The 16,255-nt window shown below is 34.9% G+C and overlaps 3 protein-coding genes across 3 annotated transcripts; all 3 read left to right on the top strand.

Moving 5' to 3' along the window:
* Positions 1-10,034: 10,034 nt before the first annotated feature.
* Positions 10,035-10,430, top strand: LOC133300044 (uncharacterized). Its single transcript, XM_061499531.1, has one exon. It carries the CDS (start codon positions 10,035-10,037, stop codon positions 10,428-10,430), a length of 396 nt encoding a protein of 131 aa, XP_061355515.1.
* A 742-nt stretch (positions 10,431-11,172) lies between these two features.
* LOC133300043 (uncharacterized) lies at positions 11,173-12,022 on the top strand. The gene is made up of 2 exons (XM_061499530.1): positions 11,173-11,484; positions 11,645-12,022. The coding sequence occupies exons 1-2, from the start codon at positions 11,173-11,175 to the stop codon at positions 12,020-12,022; spliced, it is 690 nt and encodes a 229-aa protein (XP_061355514.1).
* Positions 12,023-12,705: 683 nt separating this feature from the next.
* On the top strand, positions 12,706-13,209 carry LOC133300042 (uncharacterized). Its single transcript, XM_061499529.1, has one exon. It carries the CDS (start codon positions 12,706-12,708, stop codon positions 13,207-13,209), a length of 504 nt encoding a protein of 167 aa, XP_061355513.1.
* The last annotated feature ends 3,046 nt before the right edge of the window (positions 13,210-16,255 follow it).

The raw sequence follows: 16,255 nt of genomic DNA, 5'->3' as shown, positions 1-16,255 counted from the left end.
CATAGCAACACGACTTCACTGCTACAATGAAGGAAATTATATTTTTTAATTTTGAGGGTATAATAAAGTCACTTATAGGGGTGCTGCTAAACGAGCCAGGAGCCTTTCAAGGGCCTTTGGCTCGGTTCGTGAAGGCTTGAGGTCTAAAATTGGTTGTTAGCACCAGACTTGAACTTGTATAAAAGCTCGTTTAATAAAAACGCCTCAGGCTCCAGTTCAAAAGTTCGGCCTTAGAGTCTCTCAGGCTGGCCTAGTATATTATATTATTATTATTATTTTTATTTTTATTTTACTACTTGTAATAGTCTCTATTTCTCCTCAATTCATTTCATCCCATTTTATTGGTTAAAGAAGCTTTTTGAATGATTTTGTTCTATATTATGTTGTTTGGATATACATTGAATTTATGATATTGTAATACCCGTATTGTAACACCCTCTCTTATATGCATCCAAGAAAGTCGTTTGCTAATCATTATTAGAGTTGCGAAAATGGATAAAAACTTTTTCTTTAAAAATCTTTGAGGAATTGAAGTGGAAAGCTGAATCTAAGGAAAATTTTGATGGAGGGAATTTAAAAGGTGTTGCTGATAAAAACGGTGAAAATTTAAGAAAAACCGTATTCCTTTACATATTGATATAAAACCGAGCCTTCAAAATATGTTCGTACAGTTAATGAAATCTGAAAGTAGACGCTTGGGGCTTCGCGTGCATATAAAATAATAGTAAATCGGAGGTCATTTGCTCCTTGAAACGTAACTCAGAAGTTGACCGTAAACTGTTAAAAATTCAGCATTTAGAAAAATTCCTTTTCGCAAAACGCTTTCAGATTTGCTTAAAGTAGCCGCTGTTTGTAGAAGGCTTAAAGAAGAAAGAAATAGTAGTTTTACAGTCATCCAAAAATCATCAAGTACTAAATAATACAGTCATCCAAAGCTTGAAGCAGTCAACAGAGAATAGTTCCAATTAGCAGCAAAATACAGCAAAACTCAAACATCCAAGTCCTTAAATGCTCTTACGTCCTCCTGCAATTTAAAAATTGCAACCCCAAAGGGGTGAGAATAATCCTAGTAGTGTGGCAACAAAACCAATAATGCAACAATATTAAACTAGGCACAAAATTATAAATAGTCGCTTCGAACATTAAATCATTTTCATCATGTATCATATTGCATATATATCTATCGCCTTCTTCACGCTCATGGCACCGTCGTGCGCGTGTATACACAGTGGAAATTCCATGCATGGCACCATCATTTGGGGAATTCCACTGTGGCCTATGCGGACTGACGCCAACTGTCCCAGTACCCCGATATCAAGGGATGCCTATATGATGCGTGCTCATACACATGATCCTGGATATAACTATTCTACATTTCAAAGCCTACATGAATCTATTGTATACATGCCATGAAATGCAGTCACACACCAAATAGAAAAATGCATCATGATGTAAAAATGCATGCACATATCATTATCATCATTTCATATTCTTACCATTGCCATATCATCATCATAAAATAACATTGAACATATGTGAGCAACACATCACAATCTCATACACTAGCTAATAGTCACATTAGGTAATACCACCTAACACATACCTCACACGTCACAATAATTTACCGGGCAGCAGCAGAAAGTCCACCACCTTACGAAAAGTGCGCACCTAAATACAAGGTTTGCGAAGTCAGAATTTTTCGCTACAATTTCTTACGTATAGCATGTATTTTTAGCTTATTTCTCCTTAAATTCCTTCTCGGTTTGTAGGGCATTTTTCCTAATCATATACGGACTCCTTAATAACCTCTTAGACGCTTAAGATTGAGTAATTCCGTGACTTTTAATCCCACACAGCAGCGGTTTTATAAAGGAGAATTCCTCAAGGTTCCAATCATATAATTTCCACTTCACTATTCTAGGATGCGCAAGGTATAGCCTATGAATGTGCTGTCTATTAAATTCTAAAAATGACCTAAAACATAACAAAGTTCTCTAAAACAGAGTCTGCCTTGACCATACAAAGGTGCTCATGATATAAATTCAAAATTTTTGTTTAACGTGACCAATGGTGTGTAAATGGAGTCCTACATCATAATGAATATTTTAGCCAAAATGGTCTTAGTGCACAACAACATTTTTCAGGTCAGAATCGACTTTCTCTACACCAAACCGTTAAGGATAACTTACTTCAAAACTCTTTTAATTCCATGCCTGATGCGCTACAGGGACCTATACATGCTGGCCTATTTATTTTGCATCATAGAATTTAAGGGTGCACTAAACTATCACCAAAACAGTCCTACTATTAATTTTAAAGTTATTATTAAGTTCATTATCATCCAACCGCCTAAAAGCATACATGGCAGAATTATACCACAACTAAGACTACTACTTTCTAAGCAGGTTTCTCGGTTTAGCAAGGAAAAAGAATTGAGGTTTTGTACCTACCCCTGGACGATACACAAGGAACACCAAAAGGGCAAGGAGCAACAACACAATCCTTTGAGCTCCACTAGAATAGCAAGTTTCCAAAAATAGTGCTCTCCACCCTTCAAGACGGTGACCGTACAGGGAAAAAAAAGAAGAGGACTTAGCTAGAGTTATTAGTTTCGTATTAAAGAATTTGCCTCCTACAACCAAATGGATGAGCAGTGAAGTAGAGATACACTTTACCTTTTCGAATACAAACGCACGGCTAGGAAATCAGAGGAGAGAAGTTGTTTTCAAGACCTTGGTTCTTCCTCAAGGCTGCACGGTTCAGAGGCAGACAATAGGAGGAAATATGGAATTATTTCTTGAAGCTGAATCCCTAGTGGTGTCACGACTTTGAGAAGAATTTGGTGGAGAGGGTGGTGTTGCGCTTTTCTTTACAGAGAGAAACTAGACTTTATGTGGCTACTCTTCCTCAAGGTGAAACAAGGAGAAGGTGGGTGGAAGTATGTGGTTGTATGGTTTTGCTTCTGTTTCCCTATTCCAAGTTGCAACCTAACTCTTCTACACTACCAGCGCCTAAAGGAATGAGAGGGTGAAGGGTTAAATGTTGGTTTTAAAGGCTTGGGCAAACATAATTTATTCACTATTTTCTCCTCTGATCAGCGCATGAGGGGAGTAAGTTAAGGGTGAGACTTTTTCCAAGCCAATGAGGCAACATGCACACTGCATCCCCCTCCTCCTATTGGATGCATGCCATAAAGCTAACCAGATTCAAATTAAAGCTGAGTGGGTATGTTAAAAGCACAAGTGATCAGCTCCCTTTTTGCTGCCCAAGGCAGCGCACCATACAAGGGGATAATGGCTGATTTAGTTGCCAAATGTAATTGCTACCCAATCAGAATCTATTTAGTTGGATTCACTAGGATGAGATAAGATTATGATGTTATGAACAAATGGGCTGAACTCAAAACTCACACTTAAACCACATGGGTCGTCGGCTCCACAAAGGGTGTGAGTCCAATTTATCTAATCCAAATATTGTTAGTTATTTTATAACCAACCCATGAGGTAATAAATTACATGCCTTTTACCTAATTTTAAATTCCTTCTATATGTTATTACTAAATCATTCTTATAATAATTTCGCCTTCTATGTTTCGATAAAATTAAATATACACTCATGACTAAGATGTCTCATATTTAAAATTAATCATTCATTTTCCAATGGAATATTAATTGGTTCCATAATTTAATTTTAAAGGGTTAAATGTTACACATATTTTATTAATAAAATAATAATAATAATAATAATAATTTTTTTGGATAATACTGATATTTAGTAATTAATAATATTGGTATTTAATATTTTTAATTAATGGGTTAACTATAGTTAAAATAATAAGACGTAAGATAATAATAATAGTAATATTATCTTATTTATGTGATAATAATAATAAACTATAAATTAGTAGTAATAATATATATATATATATATATATATATATACATATATTTATTTATTTATTTATATTTTGATGGTGATAGATAACAAATTACAATTTTACCTTTTATAAAATGATTTTTGTGTGATATGTGTTATTGAAAATTTATTTTGATACTTTGTAATACTCTAAATTATTTATAAAATAATATTAATACGTATATATATATATATATATATATATATATATATATATTAGATGATAAATTATGATTAATTGATTTATTAATTGATTGATGATTTATGTATTAATGTTTGATTGGTAATGTTTGATTAGTAATTTGATTAGATATGATGAGTCAATCATGAGTCAGCCTTGAGTTAGCAAATAAGTTAGTTATATTCTAAGAAGAAATTAAGAATAAAAAAAAAATAATGTATGAAGCCAATATCTGAGCCAGATACATCAATGAAGAATAAGGAAATAATTGCATGAAATCCATACCCAAGCCCAAAACTTCACCTATAAATAGAGGCCTAGCCTAACCAAACCAATTCACTCTTTAACATTTCTCCTCTACTACTCTCTTTCTCTGCCCCAAATTATTCTTTCTAGAAATTAGCAAAAATGGAGACCACGTAATCCTAATCCATAAAAAATTGTAGATTATCTTTTAAATGAAATTTATTATATATAGTCCCAATCTTTAGTTAATCGTAGGGTAATTATATATGAATTTTATTGGGTTTTAACCCCGAGAAGATAACATGATTAATTATATAATTATTTTTGTGGAATAATTCAAATTTTCGAAAATTATGATTATGGTATCTTTTGGAAGATTATTTATGTGTCATATATGTGTGGTACGAATCCTATTGAATAATTGTGCATATTATGATTTTGATACTTTAGAAAATTAGGAAATATGATGAGTGGATTTGGGCTTGGATGATACGTGCATGGAGTGCAGATAACCTCTTCAATGATTATATTAATGACCAATAACGAAAGCCCTTTTTTGTGATTTTTAATGGAGAAATCGAGGAAGCACACTGTTCATAACACGAAACGACTTATAATAATCATGCTTCTGTTTGAGTATATGGCAGAGTGAAACAAATTAGCGATTGAAGTTCTTCTTTCGTCATCATTAGCTTTGTTCAATTGCATTTATGATAAAACAACTTCCTTCCGAATTTGAATGGATAAATCGTTTTTTCAATACATGATTTTCGTCAAACTCATAATGACCTACTTCTTTTGTCTCTAAAGAACAAATACCATAACCTTGATTAAGGGAAGTTGAACAATCTTATCTTCGAAAGTCATAAAATATGCATTGGATTTTGAAAAGACACTTCAAATTAAACGTTTTGTTATTTTTAATATATAAGATTACCATCTAATTTTATAAACACTTAAATGGTTGTCTATCTTCCGTAGCGTTTACATCGTCATTATACACTAGATTTATCGATTGTTTGGAAAACCATTGCATTTTCTCTTCTTTTTTTTTGGAAATAATTGCATTTTCTCTTAGACGTCGTCTTTTTCATTGTGCATTTTTTTTTTGGTTCAATGGCTGATTCATCTGCTGCAAAGTGAAGGAAGATTCAGATTTATGCTCGGGATTCCCTGCAATCTCTCCCCGCTGATGTGTTACTGCTGATCTTTGGAAAGGTGGCTTTTGATTCGGTGGAGGATCTTGCCAACATTAAACTGACGTGCAAAGAATTTGGACAACTTGCGGAAGATGATTATGTTTATAAACATGTTTCGCTGGATAAATTTGCATTGGGTCCATTGGAATGGATTACAAAAAAAAAAACATTTCTTCATGAGGTCAGCATCGAGGATCGTTTTGATGGTACTGCGGAGCACAGGCCGAATGCACACGAATTTTATTTTCAAATTCCAAAAAGCTTCAACGATGAGTGTCGAGCATTGTTCTTAAAACGTTGTAGGGAGAGTGGCAACACCGAAGTTTTGTACCGTGATGGGGTGGTGATGTATTTTAGACAAACATCCACTTCTGATACGCAGGAATTGGCTCTTCGCTCCATCAAAGAAGCAGCACAAAAAGGACACGAATGTGCTATGTATGTCTATTGCATGATATTGATGCTTGGGGTTGACGAAAATTGGAGAGCTGAGGGGTTTGAAATTTTCAATTCGCTATTGGATGCTGATCGCTTGCTGCGATGTAGGGAACGAGTGAAGAGCTTTATCCAAGGATTATGGATGCGTAAGGAGATTGTTAATAATCCAATACCTTTCTGCAGTTTGGAACTAGGTGATTCGGAGAAGAAGGAAGGTGCACCATTGGTGTGGAAGATGAATGAATTTGAATTTAAAATTTGGGACACGTGCAAATTTTGCATGGCAGATTTTGAATTGTTTTTATTTATTTTGACGTGTAATTGTTAAATGACGTTTGTTGTGCTGTTAAGTTTTGAATATTGCATTCTGTCTTCAATGGAAACTTTATGTTTTCGATTTTGCAAAAATATTATGCAGTATGATGTTATTGCGCAACACATTTGATTCTGATTATTTGTTACAAACGTGTTTTTGTCTTTTGATTAACTAATGTATGTATGTTTATTAGTTTATATTAACTTATATATTAATATTTTGTAAAATATTAGAATTCAATTATATTGTCAACGAATCTTATTTTGTTATTTGATCAATATACTTCGGAAACCGCAACTATTTAAGTTTTTTTTATTGAAATTAATAATATCCAACAGTAGTGTTCTCCTGTTAACTGCCAAACTTTTTCATCAGTTTTTTTTTTTTTTGATTGCTGATTTTATAAATCATTATTCTCACTGCTGCCCTTCTTCCGAAATTTGGACTAATGATGAAGTTAATGACCAATAACAGTGGGTCAGTTTTAAGAAAACGTGTGTCTGAGGCACAAAGCGATTGCACTTCCTACTGTTACTCATCATGGTTTCAAATCAAATATTTTAAATCAACTCATGACTTAAAATCATGGTTTTGTTTGAGAAAACGTGTGTATAAAACGTAAAACGATTGCACTTCTTCTGTTGGTCATGATTTCATCCTTTACAGACATAATTTTTTCTATGGGGTTTAAATTTGTTCGTCATTATAATTGAGAATGACATGGCTATGCAGAACACGTTCATATGTAACACAATGGTTTCTCTTATTTTTATTTTTTGCTTTTTTAATGAACTTTGTTGTGAGGCCTTTTCGTATTCCTTGGTGCTTTGATTATTGTATGGATTTTGGGCATTTGTCTTATCACTGCTGCACTTTTCCCCAAATTCTTCATTGGAAATATGAGACACGTCCTTAGTGATCCTCGAGTCTGCTTCCATAATGATCTTCATGTCCACTACCAAAGTACTTATTTTCTGAGTGTGAATGCAGAAAGACAATGCAAAAATTGAAGAAAGAACGCAGATGTAAATGATTGAACTTCTTTGTTTTTGAATATTAGCTTTGTGAAGTTAAAAGTTATAATGATTGAATATGCAGCAACGTGTCTTTTGTAAATTATAAACGAAAGAGTTCTAGATGTGATTAATGATTAAAGAACAAAAGCTGCGGATGTGATTAATAATTAAGGAACAAACAAAACAACAATCTTCCATAGGTCCTCGAAAGTAATGGGATAAATGAGCACAGTTAAGTAGATTGAAGAGTGGTGTTAATTCAATTAACATCAAAACACAAGTCATTGCAGTGACATTTTAATAGACACTGGAATTTAAACGTTTTGTTCTTTACCGTATCTTAGAAATGAAAATACAGATTTTATACAAGTTGAATGGAACATTAAATGTCAACGAATAGTATGTGTATTTTCAGTTAATGCGTGTTCAATCGTAAAACTAAACAGACGCGTTGGATTTTTCAGCGTATGCCTTCCCAATCGTCGTATGGGTAGTGTGCTTTTTGATTGTCAGTTTAAACTTAGTATATAATAGAGTTTTCAGTCCCTAAACCCTACAACGCTTCCTTTTACGTTATTCTTTTCGAAGATTAAGATTTGTTGGAGTTTTATAATTTCGTCCAGTAGAGACAATGGTCGAATCATCATCTGCAAAGCGTGCAAAAATTCAAAAAGGAAGTCATCCGTCTCTCACAACACTTCCCTCTTATTTGGTATTGGAGATTTTGGGCAGGGTAGCGTCCCATTCAATCAAAGACATATCCAACGTCAAGTTCACTGGCAAGGAATTACTCCATCTTGCATAGCATGAGTCTGTGTATGAAAAATCCTCCTTGTAGAAGTTTGCATGTCTGCATGTGAACTCGATTACCAGGGAAATGCCGTTTTCTCATCGAGTGGACAATAGATGTGAATTCAGACATGAAGATCAATACATGGGAACACTTTATAACTTTGTAATGTCACCAGAAGAAATCTATAGCATGTACCGACAAGCATTATTCTTGAGACGTTGCAGGAAAGCAGGAAACCCAGAACTTTTGTACCGTGAGGGAATGGTAATACATTTCCAACAAAATTGCTGTTCTTTGAGGGAAAATATTGCTCTTGAAAAGTTAAAAAAATGATGCCCTGTTGCATCACATTGATGCCAAATACATGTATTGCATGCTGTTGATGGTTAGTGAAGATGAGGAGAAACAAAATCATGGATTTGAGATGTTTTGTTCATTGAAAACGTCCATCGATTTAGGGGATTGTAAGAAAAGGGTGAGATGCTTTATGCGAGGTATGTGGCTGCGAAGGAAAGTGGTTACGATCCATGACTTTTCCTTTTGCAATTCCACCATATGCAAACTATCGAATGTTATTAACAACTTGGACGATCGCGAGATTACATGTGAGTATTGTCATGTTGATGCTGAACTGAAAGAATTTTGTAATATTTAGGGAGTTGGTTTACAGAATGATTATTGTAATATGGTTATGGCTTTCATCTTTACGTTTTGTTTTTTGTAGTGGGTATCTGTTTTTTTATGGTTCGAGTTTAATTAAGCAGTGTTTTGTCATGAATGGTTGTAGTGTTTGTGTATTTTTTATGGTCATGACAAGAGCTACCGTTGTTTTTTTGTGTTGCTAATTCCAAAGCTATAATCAACATCACTGCAGATTCTACTTATGCTAATTATTTCCCTCAAATATAAAATTAAAGCATTTCTTACAACATATATCTAAATATATTTTTGATCATATATAAATACATTTTTGAACTATTGAGAGACAAATGTTAAATTAAATAGCCATGTAGTACAATTGCAGTTTAATTTTAAATCAAATTTTTGCAGTTTGCAAGATACTAGAGCGAAAACCGGAGAGAGGCATGTAGGTATTAAAAGCAAACAAAAAAGCATGAAAGAGAACGAAATCGTAGTGCCCTTTTCACTGGTAATGAATACCCTGTTAATCATGATTAACTTGATGTCGATTGGGCTTCTTGAGATAGTGAATGAAACACATTGGTTGTCGACAAGGTTCATCAATCGGGTGAACAAATGGAAGCAGTTGAAAATAGTAGTTCGTTGATGAAATGGCAGTAGCTGATTATTCACCGTCAATCTATATTTCTTTGAAAATGCATTTTATTGTAACGATAAATATGAACTCAAAGAGAAGCCTTTCTTCACACGATAGTCATGCGTATGATATATTAAACTTCATTGAGTTCATTAGTCCCTACATATTCTGCAGTGCAGTTCTCTATTTCTAACAACGTGTTAGTAAAAACGTACGTTGATGACTATAAAGCCTCCACTGTTAGAATAAATCTATGGCTGATATCAACACTCTTCTGAAGGAATTGTTACTTTGCATCTTCGTAAAGGTAACATCTCATTCTATTCAAGACGTGTGCAATATCAAAATGAGTTGCAATGCTTTCCTCCGTGTTGCAGAGGAAGATTTGGTTTATAGACATGCTTCTCTGGATAAATTTGCATTGTGGTCGATTGAATGGATTTCAGACCAGAAACCGTATTGGCATGTCGTGGAAGATGATTCTCTAGAGGAAGACCGATCAACCTTCTACGATTTTGAATGTTGTCCAGTTAGACGGTTTAATAAGGAGAGGCAATTTATGTTCTTGAAACGATGTAGAAGAGCGGAAACCCAATAATTTTGTACCGCGAAGGTATGATACAATATTTCCGAAAATATTCAAGTTCATCCATGAATAATAAGGCTATGCAGAAACTGAAAATTGCTGCGAGCAACGGTCACAATGAAGCCAAGTATGTATATTGCATCCTTTTGATGAATTCAACCGATAAGAAACGCCGTGATCGTGGATTTGATATGTTTTGTTCTTTAAAAGGGACAACCGAATTAAGTATATGCAGAAACCGAGTCAAGAGTTTCATCCAGTGTATGTGGATGCGTAAGGAAAGGATACCAATTCAAGAGTTTTCATGGTGCCATTCTAAGAAACACGCTATCGAGAGGCATTCATATGCACCGTCAGCAATAATTATAGGAAATAAGCATGGGAGTTGGAATAGATATGCACGTTATGATGCAGATGCTGAAATTAGAGAGTTTTCAACAATGACTAATGGAAGTGCTTAGATTTATTCAAGAGTTTTCAACAATGACTATTGTGATACATGTTAACGACTGATATTTGTTTTGAAGGAGATTGCATTGCGAGTATAATGATGATGGACTCGAATGTGAAAATTGCAGGGCACATTTTGAACTGAAGTTATTTTGTAGCATGACTGGTGTTTAATGTCCTTTTATCAAATTCATAACATATAAGTGGATCGAGTCATATCGGCATGGGAGTTCTTTGTTATTTTTTTAATTTCCAATTGTTCTTCTTTATCATGTATTGGACTTTGGGGTTTATATTAAGATGCAGCATTTATTAAGATGTGTTGTGGTGATTATTTGAATTCCATTTTCTTGACTTCTCCAATTGGGGTGTTGGTTCCGGGAAATTAGAGCGCAGAGATTACTTGCAAATGCATTTACTTCTTATCATTGGTGTATATGTTATTTGTCGTTTCAGATTCTGATCATTTGCATTAGAAAAGCATTCACTGTCAACAGATTTTTCGAATACCAAGTGTCAGCAGTTAATAACTGAGTGGACATGGAATATCAATCGACGCTGGAAAAACACTCATCTGCTTCCAAACGACCGCTGATAGAGTCACAACGTTTAATTGGGTTGTTGGCCTACTGCACAATTCTCTAATTGAAACGACGGCTGTTCAACAATTTAAACCTGGCATTTTCGTGTGTTTATATTGTATTTTCCTCTTTCTTTTTTTGATTAATCATTTCAAATTCTTAATCATTTCAAATGGGTGAGACTTTTTCTGCAAAACGGGGGATGATCAGAAAACAACGATGTCACTCCCTTGAATTTCTACCGAATGATTTATTGCTGCGCATATTTGGAAACGTTTCATCTGAATCCATTGAGGATATCTCCAACGTTAAACTAACATGCAAATCGTTTCTTCGTCTTGCAGAACATGACAGTGTGTACAAGCATGCATCATTGGACAAGTTCAAGTTGGAACCTCTGGAGTGGATGACCGGACGAAGGTCGTCACGTTACCATGTCCGGGTTCATGATGATGACGATAACGTATCATCGAACGAGGTGAAGGTTATTGAGTGGGATCTGTCGCCAGAGGAAAAGTTTGCCATCGAACGAAGGACGTATTTCTTCAACCGTTGCAAAGAGAGTGGGAACCCTGCATTTATATATCGTGAAGGATTGCTCCAGTATTTTTGACAAACCAAAGATTCTTATACTATGGACTTAGGTTTCATCCTTGAAAACTGCTGCTATGAATGGTCACGACGATGCCAAGTACATGTATGGCATGCTTCTGATGTGCTCAGACAACGAAGCCCACAGAAACCAAGGTGTTTCTATATTTCGTTTGCTGGATACATCCGAGAGAGTCAAACAGTGTAGAAAGCGTGTCAAGACTTTTATTCGTTCTCTATGGATGCGTCGAACAGTTGTCCCACAACATCAATCATCCTTCTGTCATTCTAACCTGTGTATTAATCTTGAACCAACAATTAAACGAGACCCTTGGATATTGCATGACGAGTATGATGATGATGGACCCCAATGTGAAAATTGCAAGGCAGATTTTGAACTGAAATTATTTTGTAGCATGACTGGTGTTTAATGTCCTTTTATCAAAATGATAGCATATTGGTGGATCCAGTCATATGGGCATGAAGTTCTTTTTTTTAAGATGTTTAATGTGTCAGTTCTATGTTAAGATGCATTATTTATTTAGAAGTTGATGTGATTATTACACTTTCCATTTATTGACTTCTTCATACTATCGATACATGAACATAGCAGATATAGATAAGTTAATATATAAAATACAAATATTATATTTTAATGGGCAAAATAGACAACAAACAGATTCGATCACATTTCAAGTATTACAAAAAATTACAAAAAATATAGTCCACAAGCAATTGTATTTGAAAGAGAAAATTTAGATTTTGCCAATTGGTTAGAATTTGGAATGTTTGTTTTGTATCTGAAGAGTTTGTGTGAGGCATAACTGGGTTGTTGAAATAACCAATTATAAGATAAACAGATAAATCAATTGGTGTGCCTTTATTATCTATTCAAAGTCTTCATTAAATATTTGTTGCTTTTCTCGAGAAAGGCTCATTGGGTTCTTCAATGACATGGATCGTCGTGTGGGATAATAATACCAGAATCTTTTCGTCAAGCTATATATTACTTTCTCATGTTCCTCATGTGTCATGTTTTTCTTTGTCAACACTATCCTTCTGTATTTTGGTTAATGATATAATTTTGAAACCTTAAATCCTTCCGATGAAACAAATGGCTAGTATCCAAACTCTTCCAGAAGATCTGCTGTTGTTGATATTAGGAAAAGTCGCGTCCATTTCCATTGAAGACGCCGGCAGCATGAAAAAGAGTTGCAAGTATTTTCAGTTAATTGCAGAGCATGACTTTGTATACAAATGTTCATCGTTGGAGAAGTTTGCACTTCCATCAATCGAATGGATTAGCGAAGAAAAACCATTCTGGCATGTTTTAGATAATGATTGCGATGATTATGATCAAAATGGATGCGTTAAGAGACGGTGGGACTATGAATTGATGGGAGATGTGCAATTTTGCAGGCTGAAGGAGTATAACAAGGAGCGCCAGATTATCTTCTTGAAAAGGTGTAGGGATAGTGCCAACTCAATCATTTTGTACCGGGAAGGGATGATACAATATTTCAGAAAAAGTTCAAATTCATTTTTGGAAAATATCGTTATTGAAAAACTTAAATCTTCTGCGAACAACGGTCACAACGAGGCCAAGTATGTGTATTGAATGCTTTTGATGAATGGATTGGAGCATGAACACCGAAACCCGGGATTTGATATTTTTTGTTCTTTAAAAAAGATGATTGATTTAAATGGATGCAGAGACCGCGTGAGATATTTCATTAAAAGTATGTGGTGCGTAAGTAGGTGATACCAAATCCGGACTTTTCTTGGGATCATCCTGACATATGCAGCCGAAAAAAATGTGTAGCAGGACGATCAGCAACAGAGAAGGATGATGTTAAAGGAAATTGCTGTCGTGTTATATGTGATCGTTGTCATGCAGAAGAGGAACTGGAGGAATTCTATAAAATGACTATATTTTGAGTTCATTGTTTTTTGTCAAGCGTTTAAAGTACAACCATGTCTTTAGGGTTAATATCTTTAGGGTGTATGCTTTATTGAATGAAGTTATGGTGTAATTTTAATTTGCTGTTCAGAATATTGAAATGCAATCTTTACATTTTGGATTTCAACTATTTTAATCTGTTATATATTTTATATTTTATATTTTATGTATGAAGTTTTTCCTTTGTCAATTTATGACTAAATTGGATTTGAAGCATGTATCATGTTATAGTTAAATTGGTCATTGGTATTTTCGATAAAAGTGAACCATAATTGATATTGTCAGAAAGCATTTCTTGCCTTTTCGTATTCCTCATAGTGTTTGAATGATGAGAGGCTAATTGTAAACACCATTTTTTTGTTATAATAATAATTATTATTATTATTATTATTATTATCTCGTTTGTTCTTCAAGTAAAATTTATTGAACCCTATGTTTTTTTGGTACGTGATGATACTTAAGCATTTGTACCCTTGTTCTCTAAATTTTGTATTCATGCTACCATTACCATTCTTCTAAGTTTTCTTTTCTTCTTATTTTATTTTATTTTATTTTTTTCCTATTCTGTGTGTGTTTTTAAAAAAAAATACAAAACCAAAGTAATCTAATCAATGGGTATTTTATGTATCTGTTTTCCACTATAGATTTCAAGCATATTCACAGGAAAATATAGAGAAATATTATATGACATTTGTTGGTCGGTAAAGTGCCGAATAATAGTGGGGCAACAGTGGTGAAAATTGTCCAATTCAACACTGATAAAGCAGTAAATCTCATCCGTAAAAATTGCTAAATTCAGCTTATGGACACCATCCTTATCTTATCCAGAAAAAGTAATAAACACAAGAAAGGAAATTTCAGAAAGTTGAAAAATACATGTTCAGTAAAGATGGCTACAAGTTTCCTCTGTCGACACCTCTGTTGAAGAAGACAAACACCTTACCTGCATATACAACAAGAGAATCAGAGTTGTCTGTACGCCGCGAGCAAAATAATCAAAGTTGATTTGGGTTTTAGCCTAAATAAGCCATGACAAGAAAGTAGGAGAAAAAGAAAAAGGCTTCAACACAAATTTTACAAGCATGGCACAGGAAATACAAAGAGGGAGGGTGCTGTTAGCAACAACGACAAAAAAAGAAAAGGAGAAAGAGGCGATCAGAAGAGAACAAAAATCGTTCTTTATATAAAAGGGATTCTGGGTGTTCAAAAAAAGGGAGGAGAAAAAGGAAGAAAAAAAGGAGAGAGCATGCAAAGGAAAAGATGAAATCGGAGTAAGAGTTTGTAGTCCATGGTAGTGAAAGGTATTGAAAGAAAAACACCATCAGAAGGAGAAAGGGAGCTTCCATAAGTTAGAAAACAAAAAATTTAGAGAAGACATCACAGGAGAAACACCAAAGAGAAAAAGGGGTGGGAAGACACCAGAAACCCACACTGCCACAAGACGTCAACTGCACCAAAGTTGTCGTCTCCCTTGTGCCATCGATCTGTGTCGCCGGAAAGCTACGCCGCTGCGAGCTCCATCGGTCACCATTTACCGGTCACTGCGTGATAGCTCCCATTTCTTGCTGCACTATCATCTACACAAAACCTCATCACTATTTTGTTGTACCCATCTATTGGCATACCTCTTGTGAGGTATCAGACCTTGATTGAAGAGAAAGAGAAACTCACACACGGTGTGAATGAAAGCAATAAAAGAGAAAGGAAAGAGTGCTTCTTGAATACAGATTGATTGATTGAGATACAAGATGATGCTGCTATTTATAGCAGAAGGCATCAGTTGAGAAATAAAGGAAATAACAGAATAACTACTATAACAGCATAAACTACTTTAGCTATACATATCTATTATCCCCCCTCAAACTCAGTGGCAATGGATAGACTCTGAGTTTGCTTCTAAAAGTCAGAAAAGTGGCAGCGGAAATGGGCTTTGTAAAGAGGTCTGCAACCTGTTCAGTTCCAGGAATATGTTGAACAAAGACTTGTTTTTGTATAACACGATCCCTGACAAAATAGAGATCAAGTTCAAAGTGTTTAGTCCGATTGTGGAGAATAGGATTCTCAGCGAGCATTACAGCACTGGCCTTGTCACAAAAAACCGTTGGTAGAGCAGTACATGAGATGCGAAGTTCATAGAGTAGAGATTGCAGCCAAGTGATTTCTGCAAGTGTAGAGGCAAGACTTCGAAATTCTGCTTCAGTGCTAGACCTGGAGACAACATGTTGTTTCTTGCTGGACCAAGATATAAGATTTGAACCAAGATAGACACAGAAACCACTTGTTGACTTGCGATCATCAATATCGGACCCCCAATCTGAATCACAGAAGGCCATAAGCCGAAGGTCCTTAGATTTGTGGAATACAAGACCATGAGTTCTGGTTCCAGCCAAGTATCTTAAGATACGCTTAACAGCTTTCCAATGTATATCAAGAGGTGTATGCATGAACTGACTAACTTTATTAACAGCATAAGAGAGATCAGAGCGTGTAATGGTAGCATATTGCAATCCTCCAACAATAGATCGATAGAGGGTTGGATCAGCAAAGATATTGTCACCTTCCAAAGATAGTTTTTGACCCGTGAGCATTGGAGTAGGCATAGATTTGGCAGAAGTCATACTTGCCTTCTCCAAAAGATCAGTAATGTACTTAGTTTGGCTAAGATGAATAGTGGAAGGAGAAGTGTATGCAGCTTCTAAGCCAA

Source organism: Gastrolobium bilobum, unplaced genomic scaffold (genome assembly GCF_033153095.1).
Source record: "Gastrolobium bilobum isolate Gb01-03AN ecotype WA unplaced genomic scaffold, APGP_CSIRO_Gbil_v1 utg16736, whole genome shotgun sequence".
Classification (NCBI taxonomy): domain Eukaryota; kingdom Viridiplantae; phylum Streptophyta; class Magnoliopsida; order Fabales; family Fabaceae; genus Gastrolobium; species Gastrolobium bilobum.
Note: the sequence above shows the minus strand (reverse complement) of the source record. Positions and strands in the feature narration are given on the sequence as shown.

What these genes read in the sequence shown, in the direction of transcription:
- LOC133300044 (XM_061499531.1), top strand. Translation starts at nt 10,035, where the DNA reads ATGAATAATAAGGCTATGCAGAAACTGAAAATTGCTGCGAGCAACGGT.
- LOC133300043 (XM_061499530.1), top strand. Translation starts at nt 11,173, where the DNA reads ATGGGTGAGACTTTTTCTGCAAAACGGGGGATGATCAGAAAACAACGA. An exon ending in TATCATCGAACGAGGTGAAG is followed by an intron (nt 11,485 to 11,644) that starts GTTATTGAGTGG and finishes CTATGGACTTAG; the next exon opens with GTTTCATCCTTGAAAACTGC.
- LOC133300042 (XM_061499529.1), top strand. Translation starts at nt 12,706, where the DNA reads ATGGCTAGTATCCAAACTCTTCCAGAAGATCTGCTGTTGTTGATATTA.